Consider the following 11,377-nt stretch of genomic DNA (forward strand, 5'->3'; position numbering starts at 1 on the left):
AGTGGTGGACTGTGCTTTTCGTTCCCTCAAGTCCTCTCGCCCGTTCTCGCTGGAGCTCCGCTCGGGTCGTCGCGTACAACCCCCTGCCATGGCGGCCCAAGAAAACCCTGGCCCATCCAACGTCGCCGTCCTACTGCAGCCACCGCCCCCCGCTCCGCCCAACAACACTCGCCTGCGTGATCCACCTGTGTTTTCCGGTCTCCGAGGCGATGATGTCGAAGACTGGATCAAGAACTACGACCTCGTCAGCGATTTGAACGGGTGGGACAATCCACACAAGTTGCGCAGCGTCCCATTTTACTTGTCCGATGTTGCGAAAACTTGGTTCTGGAACCACCACCCGGATCTTCCCGACTGGGACACTTTCGAGCAGCTAATTCGTCAGGTATTTGGTGCCCCTGCAGTTCGCACTGAGGCAGCAAAGAAGAAACTCGCTCAACGCACGCAGCTGCCGGGTGAATCTTACACCTCATATATTGAGGATGTCCTTGCACTGTGCAAGCGCGTTAACACCGGCATGTCTCAAAACGACCAAATACGCCACATTATTAAAGGCATTAACACCGTCGCCTTTAACGCCCTCGCCACGCAAAATCTTGCCACCACCCAGGACGTGATAACCATCTGTCAGCGACTTGACGAGCTTCAGTCTCTTCGCCTTTGCTACGATGCCACCGACGTTCCTTTGCCTGCACCCCTCGACTTGCGTGCGCTTATTCGCGACATCGTTCGTGAAGAGCTGCACGGGCGCTGCTCTTCCTGTGCTGTCGAAGTTACTTCACCTCCTGAAAAAGATAGCTTGCGAGACCTGATTAAACAAGAGATCGCCTCCGCATCGCGTGCGACGTGTTCCAACAGACCTGCGTGGACGCGCACGAACGCCGAAGTTGCCGCGCTCTCTGCCGCACCCACCGTTTCTGTGCCTACAAGAGCAGACCATACGCCTGTGGCTTCGTTATCACCGCCAGTGCGTGCACCACCTTACTACGCACCTCAGCGCCCACCTCGGCCAACCTGTTACTACTGCGGCTATCGAGGACATATCGCTCGGTTTTGTCGAAGGCGCCAACAAGACGAGCAACGCGGCTACGCTCCCGAAGAACATCGAAGCTTCCGCCCGACCATGAACTACTTACGGCCACCCCCCCCCCCCGATCGTCCTATTACCGTTCACCGTCACCTACTTACCATACGGACATGCCTGGGAATTCCCGTACGTCTCGCCGCAGGTCGCCTTCGCCAGGTCGCCGTTCAGTGTCGCCTCTACGGCCCGCCTCCCATTCCACGAACGCCCACGCGGAAAACTCCCCGATGCAGTTTTAGGAGGGGAAACTGCATCCCTTGGACAGCTAACAATTCCTCCAGAGTGGCCATCGAATTTGATAGTAGTGTTTGTAGAAGGTGTACGTGTTGAGGCTCTTGTAGACACTGGCGCTGCCGTTTCGATTATTCGTGCTGATTTTTGTTCCCGCCTTCGAAAAGTCACCACACCTTATGGCGGCCCACCTCTACGTGCGGCGACCAACGCTCTCATTCGTCCACTTGCACAGTGTACCGTTCGTGTCTGCATAGAAGGCATTCGTCATCACATTGTTTTCGCGGTATTTCGTGAGTGCACCCACGCTCTCATTCTTGGGTGGGATTTCTTGTCTTCTGCGTCCGCTTTCATATCATGTGATCAGCGCCTCCTGCATCTAAACGCCACTGACTTTTCTCCGCTTGAACAAGATGGACGCATCCGCCTTGTCACCAAGTCAGATTATGTACTTCGGCCATACATCGAAGAAATTATAAGTGTTAATTGCACCGACATTGTGGATGGCGACGTACTAATTCTCCCTTACGGTCATACCCTACGTAGGGGCATTGTGATCACACCGGGGCTTATTCGCTTCTTCGATGGGTGTACGTACCTAACCGCCATAAATCAAACGCCCGAGTGTGTACTGCTCCCCTGTGGCTCAACAGTATCTTGCGCGGTCGACAGTGAGCCTGTTGCGATTGTTACTTTTCCGAACAACAACCACAACGATGTTCCGAAGTCGCAATCATTGCCATTCAATGCCTCTGCCACACCTGTGTCGGCGACAATAAGCAATGACTTAACACCTGATCAAACTGAAGATTTGCTCGCCCTGTTAAATAGACACCGTTCTCTATTTGACGTGAACTCGCCCGCCCTCAGCATGACTACCACCGCTACTCACAGCATCCAGACTGACGGCTCTCGTATTGTACATCGGCGTCCATATCGCGTGTCTCAGGCAGAACGCAAGATCATCGAGGAAAACGTCTCAGACATGCTACGACGCAACATCATACGCCCTTCCTCGAGTCCCTGGTCATCCCCAGTTGTTCTCGTTCAAAAGAAAGATGGGACAATGCGTTTCTGCGTCGATTACCGTGCGCTAAACAAAATAACGCGCAAGGATGTTTATCCCCTCCCTCGGATCGACGATGCACTGGATTCATTACAGGGCGCAAAGTATTTTTCCAGCCTCGACCTTAGGTCAGGCTACTGGCAGATACCAATGTCGGAGTCTGATAAAGAGAAGACCACCTTTTCAACGCCAGATGGTTTGTACGAGTTCAATGTGATGCCTTTTGGACTCTGTAATGCGCCCGCCACCTTCGAACGCATGATAGACGGCGTATTGCGTGGTTTGAAATGAAAAACATGTCTGTGCTATCTCGATGACATAGTAGTGTTTTCATCCACGTTCTCGCAGCATCTACAACGTCTTGACGAAGTCCTCACATGCCTTGCAAAAGCCGGTCTACAGCTTAACACCAAGAAATGTACCTTTGCTAGCAAGACAATCAAGGTTCTCGGCCACCTTGTCAGCAAAGAAGGAATTCGGCCCGACCCCGAGAAGCTTGCCGCTGTCCTCGATTTTCCTCGTCCACTACGTCAGAAGGACCTGCTTAGCTTTCTTGGGTTATTTTCTTACTTCCGGCGCTTCATACGTGGTTTCGCGGAACTTGCGTCTCCGCTCCATCAACTCCTCGCAAAGAACGTCCCCTTCATTTGGTCCGAAGACTGCGAAAGCGCTTTCACGGCATTGAAGCAAGCCCTCACGTCGGATCCGGTACTGTGCCACTTCGATTCCACCGCACCCACCATCCTTCACACCGACGCAAGTAGTCATGGTCTCGGTGCGGTACTCTTGCAGCGTGACAAAAACTCACGCGAACGCGTCGTTGCCTACGCAAGTCGTGCTCTTACCGCTCCAGAAAAGAACTACACTATCACAGAGCAGGAGTGCCTTGCTGTTGTTTGGGCAGTGCAAAGATTCCGACCATATCTTCACGGCCGTCATTTTACCGTCGTGACCGACCATAACGCCCTATGCTGGCTTTCATCGCTGAAAAACTTATCGGGTCGCCTTGGTCGCTGGGCGCTTCGCTTACAGGAGTATGATTTCGATGTCACCTACAGATCTGGGAAGAAGCATCAAGATGCTGATGCTCTATCGCGCTGTCCTTTGCCCGGCGGAAGCAATTCTCCATCGATACTCCAAAACAACAGCACCTCTCCAATCGCAGCGCTAAGTTCATCACCTGCCACCCTATCCGTCCTTGTTTCACAACAACGTGTCGACCCATACTGCCGCACCATTGTTGACCGCTTGACCGGCTCTACTACTCCTCCAAACGCCAGACTCCGTCGACAACTTAAACAATTTAAGCTTGTCGGTGATGCTTTATGTCGCTACGTTTACCACATCGATGGCAACAAGTGGGTACCCGTCATCCCACGTTCTCTGCAACGTGAAGTTCTGGAAGCTTTTCATGATGATCCAACCGCTGCTCATCTAGGCTACCACAAGACTTACGACAAAATACGAAGTCGTTGTTTTTGGCCTGGCCTCTCTTCAGCCGTCGCTAAGTACGTCGCCTCCTGTGTCCATTGCCAACGGCGAAAACGACCGACAACTGCTCCGGCTGGCTTAATGCAACCTCTTCCTTGTCCCGCCTCACCTTTTGAAGTCGTTGGAATCGACTTGTATGGCCCTCTTCCTATATCATCCAATGGGAATCGCTGGATTGTCACGGCAGTCGACCACCTTACCCGCTACGCAGAAACAGCTTCTATACCATCTGGGACTGCCACTGAGATCGCCGATTTCTTTCTTCGCCACATCTTTTTGCGTCATGGAGCTCCACGCATTCTCCTCAGTGATCGTGGCAAAGTCTTCCTATCTTCCATTGTCGAGCAAGTTTTGCGTGCCTCGAACACTGTTCACAAGACCACTTCTAGCTACCACCCGCAGACCAACGGATTGACTGAACGGTTTCATCGGACCCTATCGGACATGATCGCCATGTACATTCACCCCAACCACACGAACTGGGATGCAATTCTACCCTTCGTGACATTCGCCTATAATACGGCTGCTCAACGCACTACCGGCTTTTCTCCATTTTTTCTCGTCCATGGTCGCTCGCCGAGTTTCGCTCTGGATGTCTCTTTCCTTTCGGCCCCTGCACCCTCGACGGCTCCTTTCTCTGAAGAATTCCTATCTCGTCTCGCACACTGCCGTCACCAGGCCCGTGTTAACACCGGCCTCTCTCAAGACACTCGAAAATCTCGCTACGACTCGTCTCGCCGTGTTGTGAGTTTTTCCCCTGGTGACGAAGTTCTTCTATGGACTCCACTACGCGTCCCCGGCCTATGCGACAAATTCATCAGTCGCTTCATTGGGCCATACACGGTGGTCGAACAGACATCTCCTGTCAATTACCGCGTTTCTCCTCTTAGCGCTAGTCCTGATCATCGTTGCCGAGGAACAGAGATAGTGCACGTATCTCGTTTAAAGCCTTATGCGCGACGCATTTCATAATACTGTCAAGCGACCAGGCGGCCGCTTTCACCGCGCGGGGGAATTAGTGTGAGCGCGACAAGCGAATGACTCTTTATTCTCTTTGTAATCATCACCACCTGTACATCTTCTTCATCTAAGAATATCATCACCGGCGTGATTGAGCTCGAGCCTGGCCGAATAAACCGGTTCCTCACAATATATATATATATATATATATATATATATATATAAGGGAAAGAAGTGCATACCTAAGGGCTCGTTTTTCCGTGTTTTTAACACAATAATAATGAGATATAACAGACAGTAATGCCAAGGAATGTACAGGGGAAGTTATTAACATTAATGGAATGTAAATAAGAAGAAAGAAAAGTGGATGAAAAAATTACCAACTGTAAGCTTACAGTTGGTAATTTTTTCATCCACTTTTCTTTCTTCTTATTTACATTCCATTAATGTTAATAACTTCCCCTGTACATTCCTTGGCATTACTGTCTGTTATATCTCATTATATATATATATATATATATATATATATATATATATATATATATATATATATATATATATATATATATAGCCATGTAATTTATTGTATAGTATGCATGCTGGAAAGGGAAGAAGGGTTGAGTAGAGGGGACAGGAGGAGGAGAGAGAGTAAGGCATAGCATAGCCGTGAAGAGTACAGTATAACAAAAGGGTGAAAAAAGGAGTGAGCGTGAGGAGTAAAAAACGTGAGAGTGAGGAAGAAAAGGAGGGTGAGGGTGAAGCATGCGGAACGTTTCTCGTTTAAACGTTTTCGTTCTATTGCTCATACGCGCATAGACCGTCTGCAATGGGAAATAGAGTGTGACAGCATATCATAGATATGGTTACTTCGACTGCTGGCGGCATGTAACTTATATGCACCATTTCACGGGTGTGTTTCGGTGCCTTTAACACATATATACTCTGCAGAGTATATATGTGTTAAAGGCGCCAAAACACACCCGTGAAACACACCTGTCAAGATTTAGCATGCTAAATCTTAAACAACTATACTCTGCTTCATAAATCAAGTAAAACACTCCACAGCCTCATTAGACTTCTTACAGTAAGTGCGCTTGCACCAAAAAGCAGTTCGATGCCTTAATCGACCAGAACGTGCTTCTTTTTCCTTAATTTAGGCTAAGTAATGCAGGCAGGTGTTTTGTGTTTTAGAAACAAACTCCGTTCTACGGCTATCATTATTAAACTGATCACAGCAAACGGTTAGACAACAAACGCAGGAGACGAGGACCGGCGCTATCAATTTGTTGTCGTGCATTACCGAACGTTTGGTTGTTTTTCCTTTCTGATATTTTATTTGTGAACACGACGCCTTGCGCGTGGGCTCGTGGTTTGCTCGCACAGCATTTACAATGACTGAATCGACGACGAGACATGCGGAAATAAACATCTTGCTGGCAGAACTTGCTGCGTAGCTTCCGCAGCATTGCACCTGATGTGTGATACACTGGACGTAAACGAATTGTGCAGACGCAGACGCGTGAAATAAAAAAAAAAAGCTCGGTGGATACGTTTGACGTTTCGTGACCTGATTAATTCACGTCACTAGTCACGAACTTTTTCGGGTCTTGTTAAGAGTAATTTAAGCTAACGTCACCAAGTTCGAAATTTGAAGCACGCATCTCCTATATGTGGCGATAAAGAAATGAAATACTACAGCAGAAGAGACTCTGATACATTGCAGCTCGCGATAAACACTGGGGCCACAAGTTTCTGCTTCGCTGGTATGGACTGCTCGGTTTATTTCTTTTAACTGCGGAGCAGCTTAATGGATTACCCCGTCATCGTCTCATGTCTAGCATTGGCATCACGCGGGTTTCATGTTTGATACAATACAAATCAAGGGAGAGAGATATAGCTTAACGAAGAGCTGGAGATGTTTGCCTGGCTTTTCGCCTTTTATGCTACTCTATAGGTGCCGGATAACAAACCATGGGGAAACGCAAGACACCGCAAGAAGAAAATGACGGTGCAGGCTGGCACTCGATCTTGACTTCAAAATTCTAGGCATGCGTCTTCAGGTCCAAAATGAAGGCTCAAGGAACCCGAAAACGGCAGCTGCTTGTTAAGGGGGGCGTCCCACACATTATATGGTGGGAGATCACACGAGTCTTGCACGAAGCGGCGGCGATGACACCCGAACATGACGACTCTTGCTGTCGGGAAAATTGAACGCGAAGACATTTGCCCATTGATATGATATGATATGTTATGATATGATATCATATGATATCATATGATATCATATGATTTGCCCATTGTACATGATAACAAGGTGTTAGACTCGGCTAGTTGGTAAATTGTCGAAATCAAGCGGGGAAACAAAACACAGCCATGTATCCATTTCAACTTTGTATTATAAGGTGTTTTTTTTTTAACTGAAAAACGAACTGCGTGCTTTCAGGGGTGTCAGTCACTGCCACGCGCTCTCTGAGCTTTTCATCGTAGTCTTCCAGTTGCTCCTACGATACGGGCTCTCTTCCCCACTACAATATCTATTTTGACAATTACCCAGTCCAACGCCCTGATGCATATAACCCAGGCAGGCTGCTCATTTGTGTGTAACGCTACCACGCGCTTAGTCATGAACGCCAGCTTCGCCGAAGGGCAAATTCGTCTGTCAGAGCCAGCGAAAAGCCAGCGTCAGGAGTTAGCAGCACCACGCTCGAAGAAGCAAACAGCAGAAAAACCGTACAAAGGCGAACATAGCGAAGAACTTTTATAGTAATCGCAAAACAAATAGCAAAACCTCAGGAATGTGATGGGGAAGGGTATAAAATAACAGATAATCATACTAAAACAGAACAAAAAACACAAAAGAGCGAAACACAGGAAAACGTCGAAAATAATATAATAAGGCAGATACCCCTGCTGCAGCGCCTTCGGACTAAGCGGTGTAATCATTGAATAAAGAATAAAGAATAAAGCACAGCATACACACATATACATGCGATTAAATGCTCTACAGTGCGTGCAGCTTTCACTTGGCGTGGAAATCGCTTTCGATTTTAGCTAACGAAAAGCTTACATACTGTTGTCCCTTTAGCCGCTGGCTCGAAAATCGGACACGTTGACCAAGGTTCGGGCGAACTAGGCCTCCGTTTCCGACGAGATTGCCATCGAGAATGAAGAGCGCAAGTCGACGAGCGCGTTCTATACAACTTACCTTGCACAACAATCAGCAGGAGAGCGGGCCTCGCAAGCATATCTCAAAGGTCGCGACTCCGCTTGGCACCGGCGCATCTGCAGGGAGTGAACGCTAAGCGGCATGCCATTCCTCTGTCTGCGTGGGACGCATCTGTCTGCGGCATATTTACGACCGCGTCCGTTATTTGCATCTTCGTACATCTTGAGATGCATGTCGCGAATTGAGCATAAAGGGTAGTTTCCAGTTTCCAGGGGTTTTCCTCGGCGAGACGCGCTATTCGAAGGATTCGGCGTCAGCCTACGGGATACTCGTCCAAAAGACGCACTAAGAACTTGTAAGGAAAGAGGGAAAGAGAGACGCAGATAGATGAAAGGGAACTGGAACGCGTAAGATATGTGCTCTGCCGCCTCACTATAATCAATCCTATATGCAGTGATGATTCACACGCCCATGTCAATGCCTGTCGGTCATTCTCGTATTCAAAAGGCTTTGCTAAGCAATAAGCTCTCGTATACCCTTTTTTTCTTCGTGTAAGTTGATTTGGTTTGTTCTGTCCCTTATACCAACAACAAGTTGTAGGAGTCATAACGTCAAATGTTCGAGATGTCTGCTGCATTCAACTATTGCTCAGTCCAGGCCACCACAACTCTCAGTATTTTTGCTATCTTTTAGGCTCCGTTTCCCTGCCTAATTATGTCGTGATAAATCTGTACTGAAGCTGATACTCATGCAGTCATCAGGAACAGCAATTTTGTCTGCTTCGTACTGGTGACAGTACGCTATACGCTATAGCCATGAACATCGTAAATACATGCACTCTAGTGACACACACACACACACGCACACACACACGCACACACGCACACACGCGCGCGCACACGCACACGCACATGCACAAACACACACAAACACGCACACACACTCACTCACACACTCACTCACACACACACAAAAAAAAGAATTATTTCTATGAATGTACGCGCACGGCTCTCCGAACTTTTCCCGCGATTTTCAAATTGCATTTAACACTCAAACTGTCTTCATTGTGATAGTCAGCAGCGACGTACGTCAGGTTCTGAGGCACTGCGGGGCAAATTATAATGCTAAATAATATTTATTTATTTATTTATTTATTTATTTATTTTGCTTGATCTCTTTGAATTCGTGTCGTTCAATCTTCGAATCACGGATTCGAAACTAAATCTCCAATTTGTGACAACCCATAGAGCTTGATGATTGGAGACGGTACAATGAAAGTGTTAGCTTCCTATAAGCCCGTTTCGGTAATGAACGCCGGCGATATTGTTCATATTGGCTCAGCGCAGAGACGAATCACGAAGAATTCTGAGCGACACGAGCTTACGAACACAAGCCAACTAAAGCTTATAACTCTCCCTTTTGCTCGCGATATTTATTCCCTGCATTCACAAGCTACGGTCACGCTGTTTCGGCGGTCCTCCCAGAATCTTGGTGAGCAGCACCTGATCCTTTCGTTTTATACGCGTCGCGGGCGCAATTAATGATCAATATATACTCTAATGCTGTTTTACGAACACACTTCACTGGTACGTCCAAACGTATACGTGGAAACAGCGTGGTCTCTCGCCGATTCGCGAGGAACTAAAGAAATAAAAAACACCTAAACACAGTTTGTATAAACTTACCGAGTATGCATGGATGGATGCATGGATGCACATATACGCGTCAATGCGCTCGTCACACAAAAGAAGCGCACCAACTGCACACGTCGATGAGCCTCAAGCCGCGGAGTTCCCGCGCATAGACCGTAAATTATTTTCTCTTCGACTCAGGTGTCAAGCCCGAGCCTCTTTTGTGGCGGCGTTGAGGAAGTTGACAGCGTCAAAGAAGGTTCGTTGCTGTACGACCGTTCCTGTAACGCGCTTTCGGAGAGAGGTCCACGCAGTCTCAAGCAACGGATGAGAAACGACGTGACTATACGGTTCTGAAAGGATATCCCAATTGAGTACACATATAAGTTGCGTGCGCCTTTGAAAGATTCATTATTGAAACAGGACGTTAAGTTTATTTGCATAGGTTCATCTTTTTTTGTTAACACGCACAGTATAGTTTTATCGACCGGCTCTCAAGGTAGAGTGCTGTTCACGAAATGCCCGCCCCCACTTATGCATGCCGTTTCTACGTTTTTAAAAGTGCCCTGCCATGCGCGTGTTATGGTTTTATGAGCGTTTTTAAATATGAGCGTCGTTGATGAGCACGACGTATTTTGTCACCTTGCGCATTGATTCAGGTGAAAGCAATTTTGTTGACTAACCAGATGGATTACTTCGGCCTGATTACGATTGACATTTACGTTGCTGACATTTACAGTGGGCGACCACTCACTCGGCCCCCGTGGCTCAGGAAAATCAAAGCGCACACATGTCTGTTACACGTATTCGTTACAACTGCGTGGACCCACTTTATGCAGCATTTGATTAACTTTACGCCCGGTGACGTTAACCACCATGCAATGTCAGTGCGACATATATTTAAGTAGTGAGTGCCATTGTATGACAAACTTGCCTTAGGCATCTGCCACCAACAAATTTATGAATTTCCAGGCAAGCAATTGTTCTTGTAACATTACAGGGGAGGCTATTAAAGTTTACTGTGACTTATTTTGTACACCATCGGATATGCAAGGTGAGTAGCGTAATAGACGGAACCACAAGTTTACGACAATGCAGTATTTCTTCGTGCAAACGTTGGCATTCAACCATTCAACATGCCGTGACACTGTAGCATGTTGCGATACGAGTGATTCATCTGCATATGAGCTCATTAAAAGGCTTGTAGTTTGGGAACCACTTTTCCATAGGGCTTTAACAAATACACTATTTTCGGTATCAATGTTTTTTTTTTTTTGTCTGCTTGTTCGTTTGTCCGTTTGCTTGCTTGCCTGTAGTTTGTTTGTTCGTTCGTTCTTTTATTTGTTCGAACTACTTATCATTGTTTTCGTTGCACGTTCACCACCTGCCGTGGAAAGGCCGTTATGGATCTCTACTGGTTATTTCTGCACAATCTACAAATGTAGGCTTCAAGAAGCCATGACATGGTCACCCACTAAATTGTGGTTTTCAGCTAAAAATAGATACGGAGGGTCTATTCTACCTGTACATATATGAAAAAAAAACTGTAAAAATACATATCACTGCAAAATGAGCCCTAAATATCACCGGCTAAAATACCCCGCCCACCATTGGTGACTGCCAATTTACCTTGGCGTGTGTGACGTCATGTCCTTCATAAGGGGAGCCATCGTCTTCGACTCAAGTTTCAGCCGATGCAGATCGTTCAGTACTAAATGCGAAAGTGAAGCAACCTTTATTATATACAC

At 47.3% G+C, this 11,377-nt stretch overlaps 1 protein-coding gene and 1 long non-coding RNA gene across 4 annotated transcripts in view; one reads left to right on the forward strand and one right to left on the reverse strand.

Annotated features, from left to right (window-relative positions):
- Window positions 1-8,350, reverse strand: part of LOC119160036 (uncharacterized) — a 50,933-nt gene extending 42,583 nt beyond the window's left edge. The window contains exon 1 of one of the 3 annotated variants that reach the window (XM_075888315.1): window positions 8,038-8,350. In XM_075888315.1, coding sequence (XP_075744430.1) covers window positions 8,038-8,077 — 40 coding nt within the window. In that variant the 5' untranslated portion in view covers window positions 8,078-8,350. The other 2 variants (XM_075888316.1, XM_075888317.1) reach the window with 2 other exon arrangements.
- LOC142803760 (uncharacterized) overlaps window positions 1-11,377 on the forward strand; it is a 157,961-nt gene that overhangs the window by 72,726 nt on the left and 73,858 nt on the right. The window lies entirely within an intron of this gene.

The sequence above is a fragment of the Rhipicephalus microplus genome, chromosome 3 (assembly GCF_043290135.1).
Source record: "Rhipicephalus microplus isolate Deutch F79 chromosome 3, USDA_Rmic, whole genome shotgun sequence".
Lineage (NCBI taxonomy): Eukaryota > Metazoa > Arthropoda > Arachnida > Ixodida > Ixodidae > Rhipicephalus > Rhipicephalus microplus.